The sequence below is a fragment of the Lissotriton vulgaris genome, chromosome 9, assembly GCF_964263255.1.
Source record: "Lissotriton vulgaris chromosome 9, aLisVul1.2, whole genome shotgun sequence".
NCBI lineage: Eukaryota > Metazoa > Chordata > Amphibia > Caudata > Salamandridae > Lissotriton > Lissotriton vulgaris.
This window is the reverse complement of record NC_141697.1, coordinates 342,299,815-342,322,682: the sequence shown is the minus strand read 5'-3', so window position 1 is coordinate 342,322,682 and position 22,868 is coordinate 342,299,815. Positions and strand designations below refer to the sequence as shown.

The following is a 22,868-nucleotide window of genomic DNA, read 5'->3' as shown; positions in this document are numbered from 1 at the left end:
AGAGCATTAAGGATCCCTGCAAACCATGTCCACCCAGCAAGTGCAACAGAGCAATCGGTTCTCCAGCCAGGATCTCCTCAAGTAGAAAATAAGCCCAATAAGCAAATATCAAAGGTCATATGAGTAATAACACACTAGTCACACACCACCCTACGCATAGTCACAGTGGGGCACAATCCAAAAGTCGATTTAAACACAGTATTTACATGCCAATCCTCCTCAGCCCCAGAAATGAGTCACAATGCAATATTAGTAGGAGTACCGTAGACAACCAGCAATAGCAGAGGCTCGCCGAATAAAACAGGGTGAAGAGCACAGCAAGCCAAAGATGGACATTGTACCAAGTCGTATCGCATCCAGTAGGGTTAGCTCTGCCAGTTAAAAATCGCCTATTCTACATCCTCCATGAGGTCTCCTTCCCCTTCCTGCTGTCCATTAGAGTCCCTTTTACGTTTTTTCTGTTTCTTCGCGTAGTCCATGGCAGCCTTAGGGGTAGCAAAGATTTTGTTGTCCGATGGAGGTCCAATTCGAAGGCGCGCCGGGTACAACATGGCGTATGGAATGTTCTCGTCTCGCAGCAGTTGCTTCACTGGAGCGAACTCCTTGCGCGCCGTTTGCACCGCCACAGTAAAGTCAGGGAAGAACTCCAGCTTATTTCCTTGGTACTCAATGGTGCCCTTTTCCCTGGCTAGCCGAAGTATAACATCTCGGTCCCTGTAATTAAGAATACGAGCGATAACAGGGCGCGGGTTGGCTCCAGGCACAGGCCGCTTTGCCAGGGAACGGTGCACCCGCTCCACGATGAAGACCTTCGATAACTTATCCGAGCCAAAAATGTCCACCAACATTCTCTCCATAAAGTCTTCCATCCGACCCACATTGGTGGACTCCGGAAGGCCCGTGACGCGAATGTTGTTTCGTCTGGACCTTCCTTCCAACTCCTCGTTCTTCGCCTGGATCACAGCCGGCACCCTCTCCATGTTGAACACCTTAGTGGTCACCGTGGCCAGTCCCTCCTCTGTAGCGGACACTCTCTGCTCCACCTCGCCCATTCGCTCGTTCTGCCGATCGAACTGCATCGCCATATGGTCGAGCCTGTGATTGACCGCCTCCATGGTGCATTCAATGGATTGCAGCGTTTTTTGCATCGCCACCAACGTGGTCTCTAAATTCGGGGCGCCACCAACCGCCCCCGAAGATTCAGCGTCCGGCTGTGATTGTGAGGAGGACGTCGCCATTTTCTTCGCCTCAAAGTTGATCTTGGGCTGATTACGCTCCGGCCTACCCATGGCGCCTTCACAACTCTCAACCTGGCCCAGGGGCAGCAACCCACGTGGTTGCGGGCCTAGTCTATCCTCACCCCAGCAGTCGCAGTTCAGGGCTCAACAGTGTACCCAAAGCGGTAGGCCAAGAGCCGCAGGAGCTTCAGTAATCCTCTCGAGTACACAGATGTGCAGCGCAAAGGGTCTTCCAAGTACACCGGATAGGAGCACACCTCCAACTATCAGCCGCTGTGTCTCAACTCCGTTGCGTACCCCAGCCAGGCGAGGGTCGCTCGGCGAGGCCTAGCGCGGCCTAGCGCCGCCTCCGCAGCCCCGGTCTCGCGTAGGCCAGCGCCTCACTCACCTCCACCAGCAGGGCAGGATTTAAATTCGCTCGGGCTCCAGGCACCAGGTCGCCGTCCACCGAGCTCCGTCCACGCCCGCAGCGCAGACCACAGGACACCAGCCGGAGCGGCCGTGCAGGCGGAGCGGATCCCAAACTCCAAGCCGGTGGGCGGACCACGCTACCAGCACACGCGCCTCCGGTCGTCCGGCAGCCAGCCAACGGCAAGTCCGAGAACTCGGGCCAAACGACCCTCTCAGCCAGGGAAGAGCACCTCACTCGAGTCCCAGGCACTTCAGGTGAGTGTTGTCATCGAGTCGGGGGGAAAAAGCAGCAGAATATACAGGATTTTACAGCAAATTATGGACGGTCCCGGCAGAGCCTCACATACGTGCGGCCATCTTGCTCGGCGCCCTCTAGCGCCCCCTGCCCACAGCCCCTTACTGATAGAACTCACCTTGGTCAGCCTTCCCCCCTCTCTATCTCCAAACCCGTACCCCTACATAACGCTCCCTCCCACCCCAGAAGAGCAAAGGCCTATCTCTCGTCTAACGATATCAATGACTTACTCAATTCTTACTAGCTTATCTTAGACACCAAAAAGAATACTCCAGGGCAAATTCAAGCTATTCACGCTAACCCGAACAGAGAACCCACTCACATCCTTAGAGGCATAAATAATAACAACCTTATGAGTGTGAACATCATACAGACTCCTCCCCTCCATACACCGGTACAACTTAAATGCATACTACTCAACTGTAGGTCAGCCAGCAAACACGCCTCTGACATATTCAACCTCATCCAACACAATGGGATAGACATTATCATCCTCAATTGAACTTGGCTCAATCCCTCTTCCACTCCTATGCTGGACCTCTTCTTGCCTCCTACTCATGACATAATTTGTCTAGACAGAGCTAAGAAGCTGGGCGGTGGCCTAGCTTGTATACATCGGAGCACACTATCGGTCTCCCATTCGGAGTCCTCTATGCCATCCTCATGCGAGTACCTTTATCTCAACATCTCTCGTCACAACCTTACTGTGTGCAAACAACACACTTTTTTATGGGGACAACCTCCCCTTCATCGAACAATTAATGGGAATCATCTCGAGCAATGTCGATTCCGTTATGTCCCAAATCTTCCTATGTGATTTCAACTTTCTTTAGTCTAACACCATTGACCAAGCTGTAACATACCTCAAATCCTTCATAAGTGATCATGAGTTGATTCAACGCATCACACTGGATACCATTACCCCATGCGATTGGTCTGAACATCACAGCGTCTTCTTTTATATCAACATGGAGGTCTCTCGGAAGAAGGCTCAACCAACGAAATCGAAGATTTGGAAAAGGGACCTCAGTGATATCAATATAGCCGATCTAGCGACCCACTGTAAATTTGCCCTTTCTTCCCAAGTGGACATGTCTGAGGTACATGCACTCACTGACTTCTACAACTCTACTATCTGTAGCATCATGTATTCCCTTGCTCCACTCCCAAAAAAAAAATGCCTCAACAAAAATATCCAAACTGTGGTTCAACAGCAACTTAAACTCCGAATGCTACAAACTTAGGGCAATCGGACCAGATCGGTAAGGAGCTCCTATAACAAACAAATCAAGATCGCAAAGGCCGACTACTTCAGATCCCAATTTAGTCAAGCCGCTAATCGCACCAAGAAACTTTTTTGAGCTGGTTAAACAACAATCGGTGGAAGCACCAAATCACCCGGAGTCTGGAGTCAGCCCACCTGGCTGCCTTCTTTACTGAGAAATCAAGAATCATCAATATTAATCTTGACTCCAGGAAGGCTCTATTGCTATCCAGTAGGTCCCCCAGCCCTACTAGAGAAGATTGAACTGATTACCCTGAGCACCAAGAACAATGCCTCATGGGGCACCTTCACTCCCCTCAGTGAAAGACATTAACAAGATTCTTCAGAGTATCAACCCTTCTAATCATTTTATCGACCCGTTGCCACCTTCCATCTTCAAAGAAATCAAGGATGTGGTCACCCCCATCTGGACAAATGTTTTCAATGCATCTCTGTCACAAGGCACGATCCTGGATTGCCTAAAAGATGATCAGGTAACACCTATTTAAAAAAATCCTACCGCAGATAGTACTGACCCTAACAACTTCCGCCCTTTCGGCTCTCACTCACGTTATGGATGACATTTTAAAAATGCTTGTCCAAAATGAATCTTGCCTCCTTATCCTTTCTGACCTTTCCTCTGTATTTGACGCTGTTAATCATGACAACCTCCTATCAATTTTGGAGCACAGGATGGTCCTTTCTGGTTCGGTGCTGCAATGGTTCTCGTCCTTCCTCCACCACAGATCCCAAAGAGTTAAGGCAAACCACTCTCGCTTCCAGCCATCACCAGTATCCATTGGGGTCTCCCAAGGGACCGAATTATCCCCCATACTCTTCAACTTGTTTTGGAGCCATTAGCTAATACACTAAATCGCACAGACATTCTCTTCCATATGTATACGATGATACACAACTTTATCTGAACATCTCCTCCTGGATAACCTCATATCATGCAACACTACCCTAAAAAATACTCAAAACTGGTTAACTGAGAACCACCACCTGCTCAACACCTCCAAAACAGAATTCCTTCACATTTCTCCTCCGAACCACATCCCCAAGTTAGACCTTTGGATTAACCACCTCATTGCCTTCAACTGCTCCCCCCTCATTATTGACTCGCCAAATCTCCCAGAATCACCCTGGACAAGCATCTGAACATGAAGAATCATATTAGCAATGTATGCAAGGGAGCTAAATACCTGATGAGGATACTCAGGAATCTCAAACCTGACTTCAAGCAAGTGGTCCAAGCGCTTGTTTTGCTGAGGCTAGACTATGGCAGTGCTACGCTCTGTGGCCTCCCCAAATATGCCTTGGCTCCACTATGGGCCTCACTGAATGCTGCAGCTAGATTGGTTAAGGGTACCAAAAGAAATGCGCACAACTCCCCAGTCTTAAAATCCCTAAATTAGCTACCCTTTGAAGCAAGAATAGAGCTGCTTTTCTCACAAAGCCCTCAATTTTGAAACCCCCAGTTATCTAGCGCAAAAACTAGACTTATCCGGAGGGGGTAGACCTTCTAGGAGTGCTAACTCTCTCCTCCTGAAACCACAGATCTTTCACAAAAAGAGAACATGTCGCCGAGCTTTCTACTGCTCTGCGTCAAAGATCTGGAACTCTTTCTGACCGGAAATACGCAGAATCTCCTCCGAGGTTGTCTTCAAATTGGAAGTAAATAGATTCCTTATGAGCAAGTTCTTACCTTAAAAGGTTTTGGGTCGGCTTCTCTAAGGCATGGGACTTATACCCTAAGCCCTGCACTGGGTAAGTAAGTAAATATTTTATTTGTATATGATTAATTAAAATCTTTACAAAATTGTAAAACGTCCAATAATTGTTGTTACTTAAACATAACAAAATTAGGATGCATAAAATTACAGTATTGTTAACAGTTTTATGGTTACCCTCGAGGGATAAAAAAAGTTCATCTGGCGTGGTTAAGTCTATTTCCTATTATGTCAAAGAACTTTACAACTTGACAGTTCAGCTTAATGTCGCTAGTAGAGAAGCACAGTTTGACTGCCTGTCTGCAGGTCCGAACGGCATGTAGATTGAAGAAAGGACGTAATAGATTGTACCTCAAGTCCTTTACGCTAGGGCAGATGCAAATCACGTGAACTATATCCTCCTTGCCGGTTTTGCACATGCGACACTGTTGTGAAGGGTTGTTCTCTCCCTTTTCTTTAACATTTATTTTCATGCCGATGCTGAAGTTTGCTTGTGGCCGCAGTTTTTCATAGTCACCCACCGTTAGCCATCCATGTGCTCTATTTGCTAGAGCACATGGATGGCTAACGGTGGGTGACTATGAAAAATTGCGGCCACAAGCAGTCCTGCACTGGTTGTTATTCTTCTTTACTAATCACTTGGTCCCCTCCCAGTTCGCTATGCACCAGTTATTATATCCTATTCTCTGCTGACCCCTTTCGACTGTAACCTTTTTGTTTGGTATGCCTATTTGATATGTGTTTGGGTTGGTATTCCTTTTGATGCCTGTACTACAATTGTTACCTTCCTTTCCCTCCAATTGTAAAGCGCTCTGTAATCCTTCGGGATCATGTTTGCGCTATATAAAACTTTATAAATAAATATATGTTTTAGACTTTAATATTCAATTATAATAAGCATTGAGTGTCCAACAGTGGATTTTTTTATTTATCCACATGCACCTATCCTTCGTATCTACCTTGGATATCTGTGTACTGTTAAACCTGTCAACCTTAGGGTGCAGTTCTCCCAAAGCTTTTGCTGCTCCGTCTCTGTTTTGCTGAACATATTTTTGTTGCCCATAGTACTCTGTGCACTTTGCTAGTGCTAACCAGTGCTAAAGTGCTTATGATCACTTCTCTCAAACATGATTACATTGGCTTATACCCAATTGGCACAGTTAATTTACTTGTGTGTCCCTTGTAGAGTGGTGTCCTATATACACAGTGCTTGTAAATGTAATGCTAAAAGTCAACCTGCAGCAATTATTGTGCCATCCACCTAAGTAGCACTTCAATACATGTTCAAAGTCTGCCACTGCAATCTGATTGCAGTTTTAAACTGCCATGCCAACTTGGCATCAACATTCCCTTGCTAAGCCTTAATCTCCCCTTTTTTACTTATAAATCACCCGTAGGTAGCCCACAGAGCAGTGTCTTGTGCAATTAAAAGGTTGGACAAGTATTTTAAGTTGTACATGTCCTGGTAGTAAACAATTTCTACATTCATTTACTACTGTGATGCCTACCCCTCACATAGGTTAACATTGGGGACTCCTTATTATATTTAAAAAGCTGAAATTTCCAATTGGGAGCAGGTATCTATACCATTGTTGGTGTTTATGAAACTGTAATGATAAAACCCTCTTTAATTCATTACAATTTTGAACATGTCACTTTTAGAAAGTTGATATTTTTCTGGCCTTAGCACTTTGAGCCTATAGACTGGCCTGGATCACATGACTGAGTGTGACTTACAGTTAGTTAGACTTTCTGAGTTCCTCGTAGACAGTCACACAATAGAGGGACTAGGTGTGCCTGAATGAGCGATAGGCTGGCAGGATATGGAGCAGAGCTGCGCACAGCACTGCTTGCAACTCAATAGCCTTCACACAAAAGGCCTAACAACCTCATATTGTCATTACAGCCACCTTGGAGTCAGGGAAAGGGAGTCAGAAAATTCCAGGTATCTCAAAGCCAATGTCTAGAATTTTCTTTAACCTTAAAGTACCAGGGCACCAGGATAAAAAAGGGGGACTTCAGACACCAACTATTCATTATATTTCTAGACCTGTGGAAACTCTGCCAGGAAAAGGGACTGTTGTGCTGCTAGAACTCTGCTGGACTGCTGCTCTGAAGGACTGCTGCTGCTGGATTGCTGCCCTGGTGTCCTGATGCTGTGCCACCTTCCACCTGGTGACAAGGACTGAATCTTCAACTGTCGCAGGATCTCCAGAGCGACTCACATGGGCGAGTGTGCTGGCCTCCTTTTCAGAGACACAGGTAGCGGTCTATCTTCAACTCGCACTTGAACCCAGCCTGAGAGAGTCCTGACCCTCCAAGTGGTGCTTTTCCAATCCTGACCCTTGGAAGAAGTGCTAAAGGTGCCCAGATAACCAATCTCCAAAATTGGGGATTTTTCTGGCTAAAACCTGCTCTGAGAGCCTGGAGGAGACAGGGACCAACCTGCTTGCCTATAAACCCGAGATGCATTGTTGGCCGGATTTAGTTTGCAGCTTCGAGTGCTGCGTTTTTCATTGCAGCAGCACCTTCTTTTCATGGGTCCTTTGTCAAAGGGGTATTTGGCCTTGTCAAACTGTCTTCAGCTACAGCCCTCTGCCTCGTCCCGCAGGAGATTTTCAACTTCCATTTCAGAGACTAAGTCCAAAAGTAGAAATCTTCACTGCGGTTTCAACCCAAGACTATCCGATGACTACACTCCCTTCTCTGCCATCTACTGCAGTCTTCCCCACTGAACTTTACATTTTCTCAAGTATTTTTCTAAGTCCGAAGGAAAGCAATGACCGGCCCAATCCACTTCTTATATCCAAACCGTGCTCCATCATGGTCAGTCATATTTCTAGAGTCCACTCTCCCCACGGTCCTAAACTACATTAAGAAACACTAAATCTGAAAATGAGCTGAGCCATCATTCCTGGGCAGTGGTTCAGTCTTTACAATGATGTGGAGATTTTGCGGTGGCGAGATCCCACATTTGGTCACTGCTTGGAATGCGGAAGCAGTTCCATTTCCGAGCCGCCATTTTCATTGTTCAGTGGTCTAGCCTAAACAGTAGCGTGGACGTTGAGAAACACTAGCCGGGTAATGCTTATATGCACACGGGGTGTATAGGACGGTAAGATTCGGTCTCCGGGTTGGCTACTGTAGGTCTTTGTACAAGGGAGAAGCTTTGATAAAGTAAGTACAGCATAGCCAAATCAATCACGATGAAGACAAATACTATGGAAGTCACATGTATACCAATGTTGACAAACCAAGTAGTCTCTCGCTCGCATATATCTCTTACTATTGTAGAGTGTGATTCGAGACGCCCCTTCCCCTGGAGGATCCGTGATGCAAGATTTTGGCAACTTTCATGTATGTGGTGTGTTTTTACATGTATGGCATGCTCTATATTGTATGTCAAACGGGCTGATTGGTTTAACTAGAAGTGCCCACCTCTGATATGATTTTACTGTTTCCTCATGAATTTGTCACAAAGAGGTGTTTTTACTGAGAAAAAGACACAACATGCTCAATATTACCAATAATAGTTATGTGTCTGGTTTTCTACACAGCCAGTGAATCCCCACAGTCTAACTCTCCCATTATGTAATGACAGATTATCACGCCATACCACCAACTTGGTGCAGTATGTATATATTTTAGATCTTTAGCATGCTGAATGTGTGCAGCTATATGGTATAAAAGGAGTGGTATCAGGGAGTTTAGTTCCTTGGTCCAGATAAAAAAAAGCCATGGGTATGGCTTGAAAAATGTAGACTCTTAAAAAACTCATTGACATTATTACCTTGACTTTCACTTTCCCTGTTTTTAATCATACCAACTAGAGGTCCAAATAAATAGAATCTGACCTAATAGGCAGGTATTTCTAATTCTCACATATAAACCCCCCGCTCCTATTAGTTCACTATTTTTCATCATCTATGTACATGTATAAGTGCTCCCACATAGTTCATAGGTCAGAGCATGCCCTGTTCCACAGCAGAACGGGATGGACACAATGATGAAGCATGCCACCAAGGAAAACTCTGGTGGGTGAGGGATATCTAAGAAAACGTAAAGTTCTCCCATACATGTGGAGATTAAGTCCAAGCATATCAGACAGGCTCTTTTTGGGTTTTGACTTTTATTAGAAGAAGAACGTGCCCCTCTGGTCTCTCTTTTTCCTCCGTCTCCCCCCTTTTTTCTGGAAGTTTTTACCTTGGATAAGGCAAAACTTGTCTAATATAAGGTGCCCAGAAGTCTGTATGACACATGAATTTGTTGAGCCAAATTACTACATCCTACATTGCGTTCAGTGAGGTTTTAGGCCTCTAAGAAGAAAGGAGAAAAATCACTTTATTGCCTAAACAAACATAATAAAATCCACTTTGATTTTGATCAACTTGGTAAAAAGACTAAGATAGAATGGATTTTGCAGATTAGCTCAATAGACTCAAATAATGAATAGTATATCCAGAAACAACTTAAAGTCGATCAACTATTGCCTCTCTGATCAAAGCCATCAAGAGCACAATGGGTTAGAGGAATATTCTATTTCAAGGATGTCATAAGTCATTCCTCTGTAATACACCTCTGCGCTCAATCTGTAAGCTATCAATATGGATCCATAGAACAAATATTAGGCCTCTTGAGGTGCATTTCCAATTGTTTTGCACCTGACTGTGTAAGGCCAGGAAATCATGCAAATATCAGTGCATCTTTAAACGTCATCCATTGCATAGGTTCTAAAATAGCTTTCTGTACCTGAAGGGAGAGAAAGGTGTAATTCTTGTACTCGGAGGGCATACCCCAACAAGATCTCCTTTGACTGCTCCCAAACACGTCATAGAAAGTGGGAAATCTAATCTGGAAATTATCTCCATCATGATTGATGTACTTAATGTACTACTTTCCATGCTCAGGATAACCCTGTCACGTCTTAAAAGCCCCATCGTAAAATAGGGTTGACAAGGGCCAAGTAATAGCACAGCTGGTTTAATGCATTATGCATTTATGTATTAACAAAGGGCCATTAAAAACTGACCATTTGACTGCAAATATTACAGAATTAGGCTGTGATAAGGTGCCTAAATGTATAGGCATGTGTAGATATCCATGGGCTGGGCTCCAAGTAAAGGATTGCATTCAGAACACAACACCATGCATAAATGGCTCTCCTGTACAGCCCGGGAAGGGCTAGATTTGGCCTTCTGACAAGCGATCCACCAGAAGAAATCCATACATCAGCAATACAGAGTCTGGTTGCTGGGTGTTCGGCTACTCCATATTGCCATCATTTGTAGGATGCGGGTAGGACCTAATCACGTTAACTTTAGGAGACACTCAAATACAAAATGCACAGACTAGTATTCAACTATAGATACGTAACAGTATGGGTGGCAACGAAAGCCTGCTAGGCAGGGGCTCACACCTCCTGTCAGGTGGAATTCTATCTAGTGATGATCCTTTTCAATGTTCCTGTACACTTTTCTACAGTGTTGTACTCTGAACTGGAAGGAAGGTGGTGTGGGTGATGTGTGCTGCTAAATAAAAGCCATGAGTACACAAGGAAATGAAATGTAATGCACTTTTAAAAATGTACATCAATTATTATATATAACTGTATCCATGTTTTGGAACTCAAAATGAATTTTCACCAGTCATTTTATCTTCTGCATCAATAATTCATGTTCTTGAGATGGGCAGCTCTAATGCCATACAAAACCTATTGACAGCAACTGATTTTCATACATTGGAGTAAGGGTCTAATTATAAATACAAATTGTCTATGAGTAAAGCCACCATTGCACTTGAATCTCAGTGAGCCACAATCTCATTGGAGGGCCGCAAATCACCTGAACCCAATGAAAATAGGAAAGTGAGAGCCCCAACAAGGATCAATAGACCCTGGCCATAGAAAAAATCACTTAGCTCCTAAGCGTGTTCTTATAAAGTTTAGAATTAAAAAAAGAACATGATGCACTGATCACTGACATGAAGTTAGTTAATTCGAGTGGAGAATGCTGAAGGATATCTACCTACACGTGGAAGTGAAGTGGACAGGAGTTGTAAAGTATAGAAAGAAATAAGCAGCAAGACTGCCAAGGAAGTGAGCTAGCAATGTGACATGCATACTATATCTAAATTAACTCTGTATAGAAAAGGGCTAAAAAACGAAAACAGTGACGGGCGTTTTACGTCAAATTCTGATCTCTACGCTGTTGAAGAATATCCATTTAGCGGGTATCTTGAAAATAGGCCAATAACTGGAAAGGAATACCACCTAGGGAAAAAGAGAAGCAGCCAAAAAAGGTTTTGGCACACGTAAGGTGATAGACCAATCTCAATTAGACTAGAAGCCGTTCAGTAGATATTAAACACGAGATATCATGTTCGCCTTCATAGTCCTTTCCATTAAAGAAGCTATGAGGGCACATACCCTGAAATGACACCTCTTAGCAGCAAGAAAAAGCCTGAATTACCAACTACCCTTAAACTGTTAGTAAGTACTATAAACAAATCAAACGTAACATCAAAGAGACTATATGATAAGTAATGGGTAGCCAACTGGAAGCTAAAATCCCCTTCAGGGGTCTAGTTGCTGTTGCTGTCTGAAGCGTTTCTTCTACATGTTCAAAGCAGCATGCAGGAAACTGTTTTCATCACTATTAGAAGTGCCAGAAACTCCCAAACCTAACACATGCCCTATAGGGAGAAGGCGAACAAAGCACAACTGGTACATTAGAAAGAGGTGAAACTGAGATGCAAGGCCATGCTTCAAAGGAAATTACTGGCTTTTAAACTCCCTGTTGTGAAAGGGCTCCACAAAGGCCTGCTGAGAGATCCTTATCCAGTATCTAAGCTTTTAAGAGTAACATCTCTGTCTTGAACAAGAACAAGACCTCTCCTAGAAAACACATTTAGTACCTAGGTAATATATCCATTAGTTTGTATATAACATCATTGTCCCACAACAATTTTTTAGAAAAACATATTTCTCATTTATTATTTGGTTTTTCAAAAAAATATATATTTCTTTACTCTTTAAATATATTCAGTACACATAAACATAATAACATAAAAAGTGCTTTTTCCTGTGTTTCCTGTTGTTTATATCCATTGTATTTGGGTACTTTTTTCAGTGTTCTGTTTTGTAAATACGTTTTTTTTTATTATTATGGTATTGTGTATGGTTGTTTGGATGCATGTGAGGATGATTCGTTGTGTCAAGTTGAATGGGGTGGTTGTGCTTATATTATGTTTATGTGTACTGTATATATTTAAAGAGTAAAGAAATATGTATTTTTTTGAAAATCCAAATAATAAATCTGAAATATGTTTTTCTAAAAAATTGTTTTGAGACAATGCTGTTATATACAAACTAATGGATATATTACCTATGTACTAAATGTGTTTTCTAGGACAGGTCTTGTTCTTGTTCTATTTTGCTCCCTGCCCCCCCTATCCTAGCAATTTTGTTCCCAGGGACCCTCGTCTATTATTGAAGTAACATCTCTGTCTGGCCATGGTGTGAGTAAAAGGAAAGAAATACTGTCCCTAAACAAGATTCACTAATCCGTACAAACTTTAAGCGTTTGCATCAACACCAAGTGCAGCCAGAGTAGCTGCAACAAGGCACGCGCATACAATGTATTATTTGCCCATTAAATGCATCAACAGGTTTTGATGGCTTTTGCATTTTTTTGGTGAATATTGTCACACCAGAAAGAGACTAAATAAATCATAACAATACAGTGGTAATGTGGTGATTTATCAATATTTCTGATCGGCTGAAAATGAGAAAACGGGCACTTTAAACAGGCAAGAGAAATGGAACTGGATCAGGTGATCAAGAATTAATTGACTAGTTATGACTATCCTATTACCAATGTACTCGCTCCGTGGTACTAAAAGAGCTAGCTTGACAAAGCAAGTCTTAGTTTGTCCCACTCAAGAAAACTGTTACCATATAAAAATAATATGTGTGACTTTAGTCAGCCTATATATCCATTTGCCCAAAAAACCGTTTTATCCAAAGAGCATTGCGCAAGTTAATGTAACCAGATGGGATTTCAAAATAGGTTTCTTAGGGAGTTGCATTCCTATCTGTTTATTATTCAATGCCCCCATCGTGTTGCTCTTGTAAACAGCCCTCTTCAATTAACTTTGATGCTTTGGATTGTAAATTAGCTGCTGGGTAAGAGTGTAGTGTTTTTTTTATAAAGCACTATGTAATAGCAGTTGTTAGGGGCAGTTTATGGCAAAACTGGTTGGACAGAGGTTGTTCAGATGTTTGCACAAAATGACAAACCGGGCAAGAATTGGTGACAGGCGATCATTTGATATGACATTTGATGGCTCTTTCCCAGACCCTTTGGTACTGGCTAACTCTTCACCCTAGGGCATGGCCCAATCTGCTTACAGTCCGGAAGCAATTTAAAGTCTGGCTCTGAGCGTCTCGGTTGAGACCGCCCGTTTTCAATTAGGAAAGCCAATGCGGGACATTGGACAGGACCAGAAGACTCTCATTTATGCACGATAGCGCCCTTTACAAAAAACAAATTATATTAGCAATACCTCATTTTTATTGGGCGCCTAATGTCCTCAATGTTTGCTATTTTCAAATGCTGTAAGTTACTGGTAGGCTGAGCTGGCCCTGCTGGAAGTCAGACTTATGACCTGCAGACATCAACAGATCACAGCAACAGCACTTTATTTGCTTCCATGTGATGATATTGGGGTTGGTTGTTAGGAAAAATTGCACCTTTCACTGCTAATCTGAGTTCCTGACCACAGACTATGGCCCCCATTAGGATGGCGGGCGGACTTTGCCCGCCCGCCATCCCCGTGCAAAACGGGACCGCCCACCATAGGAGCAGCGGTCCCGCATTGGCAATTAGGATGCGCCCGCCACACTGGCGTGCGCATCCTGTATTTTTACCATTGAGGCGGGCGGTGCTGAAATCGCCGCCCGCCGCAATGGTAAAAATGCACGTTGTGCATTTCAAAGCACAACATGACAGGCACCGCGCGGTGCCTGCCATGTTACTCTTTGAAATGCAGGGGGGGGGGGCATAGTGCACCCCCCACCCCACCGGAGCCCTGGGGGCCCGCAACCGCCCCCCGAAGGGATTCTCTGCATGCCTTGCCATGGCAGCATTGCCGCCACCGAAGGGCATTCAAATTTGCCCATCATAATATGGCTGTCCATATTTTACCTTTTCCGCCCGGTCGCCTTGCGGCCGGGACGGAAAAGCAGCGGACGGTCTTACCGTCCGCCGCGGTACCCCCCCCCCCTCCCCGACCCCCCCCCACCATCCTAATATGGTGGTGGGTCTTTAGAGAAAGGATGGCGGGTGGATCGCCCCCGCCAGGCCGGCGGTGGCTACCGTCAGGCTGGCGAGGGCGATCCGCCCGCCATCCTAATGGGCCCCGTAGTCTCTCGTGACATTCAGAGGTAGAGATGGCATATATTGCTGTGATAAATCCACCATGAAGCCCGACTTTGACCTTTCATGAGCGTCGATTGGGGATGAAGAAAAAATGTGTCCAATGAGAGTGACTTGGAAGTTGGCTTTGACAATGTGGTGACCACTCACCATGGCTTAGTGTGCATATACAAACATTGGTAGTGGCTATTCCCACGCTAATTGAACTTCTAAACTGGTGTGTACTTCAAGTCGTAGAAAGTGGTGGAGTGAGTATAAGAAAGTGCCCCCAAACAGCGCTATATTAACCAAGGGTTGCAAGGCCTTTCCTCACAAAGTATAATGTTTTCCATGTGAAGGAAACTTGAGAAAAATGTGTTGATACACGTTCACCTTAACCCGACCACTGCACATTTTCCTGTCTCTGAACAACCCACAGTTGTAGGGTTAGGGCTGATTGGTGAATGTGAAGGAAAACCAGTGCAACCTGTCTGCTTCCTGGACCTGTCTGCTACTTGAACATGTAAGGTAACTGTCCTAAATCAACCTGTGAGATTTACTTGTCCTGTGTCTAGGGCATAAAAATGTGAGTTCAGATCAACTTTTAATTTTTCCACCCTTCCAAGTTGATTCGTCAGTCATGTGACTAAGTCCAGGGTGGAAAATGAAATGAAGTTGGGTGTAGAAGGCAAGAAAGATCCTTCATACATTTTGAAAAATTAAAGGCAAGATGAAATTGCACATGGTGATCTTTGAACTATCACACCTATGACTTTTCGCATAGCCATTAGTAGGCGAAGATACTCCTCTCATGCCATTTGATTCTTCTGCCACTGCATTTACTAATCCTGGTGCTGGGGCTTAAGAGGGCAGTAGGAACAACTAGGAAGAACACAAAGTAAAGAGGCCTTCATGAGTCAGGTTCACTTCTACAGTTTCCTCATTGCTCTTCTCCAAGCCCTACAGCATCATGCTGGAGGCAGTTGTGAGGCTAACAATGACAAAAGCCTCAGTCCTGTGATGCCACCAGCAGTCAAATAGTGTGTAACATCTTGTCCACTATCACTAGCATTTCAATGTTGAGGGATGTGGGGCCACAGTACTGACTTTCAAATATCAACGTGTAACAGTATTGTCTAAAAGTTATTGACATGGACAATATTGTCAAGGTAAGTGGTTGGTTTTTATCTTATTATTATGTCTTTAGTCAATTCATATTCGAATGATGTCTTCAAACGTAAAATGTTTCTTGAGGAGCAAGGTGCAATGTTTTCTTAAGTAGATATCTTTCAACCCGGTTGGACTTGCATTAAGATGTATATTATCACTGGACCACTTTCAATGATCACTAACTCCCATTGTTCATGGATGCTTTATATATTCAACCACTTTACAAGCTGACCATCCATTGATCATTAGCCCCTTCCTTCACACAACATCTTTGCCCCCAGCCATTAAATTTTTTCAGCAATGGAATTCCTTTGTTATTGTAGGAGATCTCTTTCCAACAGACGCAACCTCACCAGGTACAATGCTCAGACAAAACGTCTATTGCTTAAATCCTGTATTAATATAATAACTAAAGTTGAGACCTAATGGGATTCATGCAACATCTCATCTGCACAGATGTTTGGAATGGAAGTGTGTGGTGTATTATGCCCAAGGTGCCCCCATTAGAGCAGGGTATCCATAAATGATCAGTACATTTGTAATGGAAGAAAGCACACGTACCTGCCCCGCGAATATTCCACAGACCCCAATAATGCACAGAATGTTGAAGACAGCTGACCCCACAATGGTCCCCACTCCTACATCCCCATGTGTGATGAAGACACCTGCAAAGAGAGGGAAAGTCCGGGTCATTTCAGTTGTCAGGAAAAAATCAGATAGGTACATGCGCCTCTAGCCCACCCACTTCACTGCCTGAGGAAAATGCGGGGTGCTTGTACGTCTCATACACTACATTTTCCCTCAAACATTGCTACTCGCTAGTGAAATGTTATGTAAAATGCATACACGAGAACGTGCCTACAGTATAAAGACTTTTGAACATACATTATACATGACCAAAATACAGCAAACGAGATTCCTTGCATGCTACTAAGTTTGTAGAATCTTAGTACACAAAGCCCTTGTAGACAATTTCCCCAATACAATTTTGCAAAATCATAGGCATGACAACAGATTATCATTATTGCGAATTTACCAGGAGTTTTGTACTTGGAAATGAGACATAGAATGCAGGATCAACATTTATAGTACTACACTCTGCATCTTATGTTTTTTTTTACATGTTTCCCCAGATGAATTTCGGCAGTGTGACTTGCAAAAATCTGTGGGGAGCAAATACTTCAGGTGTACAATGCAATTCAATGGAATTCAGATCCCTGCACAAACTGATTTGCAAAAGAATTGGAATTTACTGCAACCTCTTAGTCTGGTCCGTACGGCCATTAAAAAAACAGAATTATGCATTTGTTTAGTTTTTTTAAACTACAGGTGAATGCCTAGTATTGTGAATTGTTTGTTGAGCTGAGAATCTAAAGGTCTAGGTGTGGTATAATTGTGAAAGTAAACAAATTCCTTTTTGTCTACAAAGTGCATGTTCACAAAACCCTCTCCCTACACATCCTCAAATTATTACACTTTCCTATCCCAAAAGCACACATTGAAAGTGTCACTGACTTGTTTACTGCCTTACCTACGGAGGTAAAGTGGAAAATGAGAGAATCACAAGTGTTAGAAAGTACTCACAAGTTTACAATTCGTTGGCGAGACTAAGGGGCATATTTACAAGCCTCTATCACCACCAGAAGTCACTTTTATGACGTTGTGATTGTGATATGGGCTTCACCCTATTTACAAGGCAGTGTTAAGAAACTGACCGTTGTTTAATGCTGGCTTGTAAATAAGGCACCTTTTCATTCTATAATTAGCGTGAAAGGGGTGAGCAACGGGTGTTGCGGTGGGCATTGATTTTGACGCTGCCTTATATTTATAAGAGTGGCATAAAAATGGGGCAGCTCCAAAATTAAGACCATGGAAAAGCTGGTCTTAACAAGGCGCAAAACAGAGAAATGCTTATTTCTCCTCGTATTTGCAGTTTTTATGTGTGCTGCATTGTGCAGCACACATAAAAACCGCAAAATGCCATGCATGATTGTTTATGTACAGGAAGGTGTCCAAGCCAGTCCTTGTCCTGTTTGCCAGGTCATCACATTCTCTTGAAATGAGAATGTGATGACGTGCTGGAGAGAGATCGGGAGAAACAAGAGTGAAAAGAAGTATACTCTGCTTTGCGCGTTGAGGTTTTATTACTGTAAAGGTTTTTATCTCTGGAAATAAATTCCTTATATTCTACTTTGTCTGCGCGGAGTTAAATTTACTACCGAATGGTGATGATTGATGAACCTCAGCAAACTCATGCTACAGAATAATGTTGAATGGCAAAATCCATTGTGCCTCATGACCATCAACGGAACAGTTTTTGCTGACAACTACACTCAAACACAACTTAATCATTAGCCAACTTTACTGTTTCAGCCATGAGTACCTTTAAACTTTTGTGGCTGTTTTACTGTAAATGACTGTTGTCAGTGCGTAACGGTCCCATGTTCAATCCTATATTTAACTTACTGATCTTGTGCAGTACCTCACACCTTCTCCAGAGCCTTGAAATAAGTATCCCACGGTATACAACGTTTACAACGAAGTTTTTACCACGCACTACCACTACAACGCAGGCATTACCACGCATACCATTACAACGCATTGCGCTGGGGGGCGCTCTAGGATAGGGAATAAGTATAATTTTATATCCAACACCTTCCCTAGTGTCCACGGGGACTGGAGTTGGAATATAAAATTATACTTACCACTATCCAGCACCTCTAAGCGCTATGCGTTGTAACGGTATGCGTTGTAAATACCGCGTTGTAATGGTATGCGTGGTAAAAGTATGCGTTGTAACGTCATACATCCGTATCCCACGCACTTTCTGCTGGTTCAACACATCAGATGGGTGCACCTCAGAATTTATTGCATGACGCTTCATAGTGTTGGAACCGGCATGGTTTTATGGGCTATCTTTCCTTGCTAAATATCACAAGAGTATTCATCAGTGTTCAATTCGATAAGAGCTCTGTAATCCTCTCGCTGAAAAACCTTCTAATGTGTACTTACGGGCAAGTTCCATATATGAAATATGAGTACAAATTGAAGTATCAAGTACTCTCTAACACCTTCACCAAGTGAGCCAGTGATTTAATAGCCACAATGGAAAGCTTATTTTTTCAAATTATGGTGTAACAATAGAAGACTTGGGGGGAGAATTGTCTCCCATTAAAATACTGCTTCACACTGATGGTCCTGAAGCTCAAGAGTGTATGAACAATTGCCAAAAAAATAGAGCTCCAACAGGTAGGTTGTATTCACAAATGCTCTTGAAAATCTTGATGTTAATTTCACAACATCTGTTTGGATTTCAATTGACAATTTAAATATTTTGCCAATGGAAACAAACAATAATCATAAGAATATATTGAAGATTATGTAAATATGGAAACATTCATGACGATCTTATCTGAGATCAAATCGTCATTTACACTAATGATATCAATGTGTAGGAAATACTATGGGCAACTGGAGATTTAGCCCTGAAAGATGCAATTACCATTGCACAAAAGGCTGAACTTTCAAAGAGGTGTGTTAAAGCAGCTTTTTTAAACACGGACAGAAAGAAAATGTGTGAAAAGTTGTGCCTTCTAAAACTTTAGATGTGACAAAGCCCTTTGAACAAAAATCTGATGCTAAAATGGTTAACGATTGATCAGATTCTTCTCCAGATCAAGACACTAATGAAGAGATAAAAATGTGTGTTGAGTCTTAATCATGATGTGGTGGGATTGAATGCATGTTCAAGAACCAAGCCAGTCTGCTCTATCACTTTGAGTGGAGTCCAAGTTGATATAGTAGCTGAATCTGGTTCTCCCTCCACAATTGTGAATCGGAGAACATGGAATGATAAATTCAGGGATACCCTAGGAGATGATTTAGTGTCCACTGATGTACACACATGAGTTTCATTTGTGAACCAATACCCATGCCCTGGTATCAAATAGACGAGTTTGACTTTAAGGGCACAGAAACTGAAGGGAAATCGTATGTTGCTGAAAACGGGCCGTCAGTTATGTGATGGTTAGATCAGAGAAATCTTGGTATCATATTAAACCTGAATACTGTCGAACATGTTCTGATTTCAAACAGTGAAGAATTTGTTTTGCAACAAATACAGAATTCATTTTCAAAAGTATTTTCACTGAATAATGGTGAATTGCAAGGTTTTTAATATAAGATTTAGTTGAAGGATATAAACACTCATGTCATTGTCAAAGTGAGAAATATATCATTTTGTATCAGAAATGAAGTTAAGGAACAATTGGAAAAAGAAAAGATCATAGAGAGAATCGAAGCTGGTAAATGGTTGGCTCCTTTGGTAGTAGTGTAATAGGCTAATGGCAAAGTGAGGCTTTGCATAGATTTATGTGATTTAACAAGTGTGACTGACAGATGTAAGTGCTTTGCTTCACTAGATCTCACTTCTGCTTGCCATCAAGTACCTCATCACCCTAAGAGTAAGTATTTGACAGCTTTTTCACACCTTTTATGTGTTTTCTGTATAAATGCAAGCTGTTTGGGATGGTATCAGCCGTAGCTGTGTTTTAATGCTTGATGTATCAACTCTTCAAAGATCTAGAAGCAGTTGTGTTTTTTCAAGATGAGACCATGTGTAAAGATAGAGAAGAACATGATTGTAGAGTGAGGAGAGTATTGAAGGTATTGAGTGACAAAGGGGTAATTGCAGAGATTAAGAAGTGTTGTGTTGCACTTAATCCCATCACATATTTGGGACATGAAATGTTAGAAAATTGTATTTTATCCCAGAAAGAATTGGTGGAAGCTATTAAGAAAGCTCCTACTCCTATTTACAAAGATGATGTCAGATCTTTCCTTGGGTTAGCTGAATTTTGCTAAATATTTCTTAAAGATTTGGCAGGAAAATCTGTTGATATTAGACCATTACCGAGGAATTCTAGAAAATTTGATTGAAACAGTATTCATCAAAATTACTTTGATTGCATCAAGAGTGACATTTTTTCTGCCATTCTTTTACAAGGGTTTGACTCCTCTGTCAAAACCATTAATACCACTGATGCTAGTGGTTGTGAGTAGGGCGTAGATCTTTCACAAATTGGAGAAAACTCACAAGAATGCACAATCCTGTATGCTTCACATTCGCTTTCTCCAACGGAGGAGTAATTCTTTATTATGGAGAGGGAAATGAAGGCATGTGTGTAGGGAATTGAAAAATTCCGACAATATATTTGGTGCTCGGAATTCTCAAACCATACAAACCACAAACCACTCACCAAAATACTCTCCACAGCTGGAAAGGAGAAAGCAGCACCAAGAATAACCAGATTATCTTTAAATTTGTTAGATTACACTTACAAATTACAATATTTACCAGCATCAAGGAGTAAAGTTGCAGATTACCAGAGCAGTGCTCCTTTACATGTAGAATATTAGGTATACACCTGTTACAACGCATCTTTTACAACTACCTACTATTACAACGCATCTTTTACAACGCATACCATTACAACGCATTGCACTGGGGGCGCTCTAGGATAGGGAATAAGTATAATTTACTATCCAACACCTTCCCTAGTGTCCACGGGGACTGGAGTTAGAATAGTAAATTATACTTACCACTATCCAGCACCTCAAAGCGCTATGCGTTGTAATGGTATGCGTTGTAATGGTATGCGTTGTAATGGTCGCGTTGTAATAGTAGGTAGTTGTAACGGTATGCGTTGTAACATGGTACATCCAGAATATTATGATAATGATCAATGGCAAGACATGCATGCGGCAACAGCGGAAGGTCCAATCACTGAAGTCATAACCATGGACCATTGGTTAAAATGTTATGAATCAGATAAAAATGTATGTCAAGTGAAATAATACTTATTGAACAGTTTGCCTGACAAGAACTTTATGAGGGCCAACATTAAACATCTCAGGGAATTATCATGGGAACAAAGTGGAGTTCTGTTGTTAGGGATCGGATTAATTTCATCCTAAACTCTAAGGGCCCAATTCACAAAGGTAAAATGAGATGAAAGTCTAACTTTACGACTTTTGATATTTACAAAGGGCATTTACTACTCGTAAATGCCATTTGTTAATGCCAAAGTTGAACTTTACTACTTTTTAATATTAGCAAAGGGCATTTACAAGTAGTAAATGCCCTTTGTGAATACCGCAAGTCAAAAAGTTAGACTTTTGTCTCATTTTACCCTTGTGAATTGGGCCCAAAGAGTGAAAGTGTTAGAGATTATCCAAGAAAGAAACCTAGGTATCATTAAGAATGAGCAGAAAATTAAGGTAAATTAAGGTAGCAAGGCATAGACTTAGAGGTTGAAAGATTTGCACGAGCGTGTTGAGGGCGTACATGCAAATAAAAGCTTGGTAACATTTAGATTGCCTTTGTCTCCACAAGAACGCCCTGGTAGTCCTTGGGACAGCTTCAAATTGAAATTTTTGGGCCAGGTTGTGATCAACAAGGAGTTGGTCAGTATATTCTTGAATTGTTTGATTTATGTTCAAAGTGGCCTGAACTGGATGTGAATGTGAGTGGATTCAAATACTGTTGTGCAGTTTCTGGATGACAATGGTCCACAGTGTGTTACTAAAGAGTCACAGGGTATTATCCATTGAAGATTCTCAAGGGCAGAGATCTGGTCACCAAAGACAACCAAGCATGGATGTAATGGGAGAGGCAAGAATGTGTATCTTGAAATAAAGTTAAAGTAATTATAAGCAAATCACAGGAGCAGTACAAACGTTATTATAATAGTAAGCATCGTGTTAATGAAGTAAAGCATTTGGTTGGTGATTTTGTCAAAGTGAAAGACCAAAGGAGGAAAGAGAATGTTGGGAGTAATTTTACAGAGCCCTTTAGAGTGTTTTTTTATATTTAGCGGAGAATTGTTTTCATGGATTTGTATTTAATTATTGATATTATGTTTTACATTTGGTATTGTTTAATTGTAGAATCTTTTAAACATGTGTAATGTGTTTTGTATGAGTACTTTTATGTTTTGTTAAGGAGGGTGATGTGTTGTGTTCACCAGGTCATCACATTCTCTTGAGGTGAGACTGTGGCAACATGCTTGAGACTGAGGAGAGAGATGGGAGAGGGTAGTTAAAAGAAGTGCCTAATAGATACTCTTCAAAAAGTCTATGCTAAACAGGTTTTGAACAAACTAAATGAGTGGATGGTAGAGAAAGACATCATTTCACCATGCCAGGCCAGCTTTAGAACAAAAACTAGTACAATTGACCAGGTCTTTAGATTATCTTGTATAGCCTGGAAATATATGAAAGGCAGGACACATATGCCGCATTCATAGACCTGATGTGGCGTTCAACCTGGTACCAAGGGATCTC

General features: G+C 42.2%; 1 protein-coding gene across 1 annotated transcript in view; it reads right to left on the bottom strand.

Annotated features, from left to right (window-relative positions):
• Positions 1-22,868, bottom strand: part of LOC147690097 (sodium/potassium/calcium exchanger 4-like) — a 609,516-nt gene that overhangs the window by 215,489 nt on the left and 371,159 nt on the right. The window contains exon 6 of the mRNA XM_086936639.1: positions 16,086-16,189. Within this exon, the coding sequence (XP_086792765.1) occupies positions 16,086-16,189 (104 nt within the window). The remainder of the gene's footprint in view (positions 1-16,085; positions 16,190-22,868) is intronic.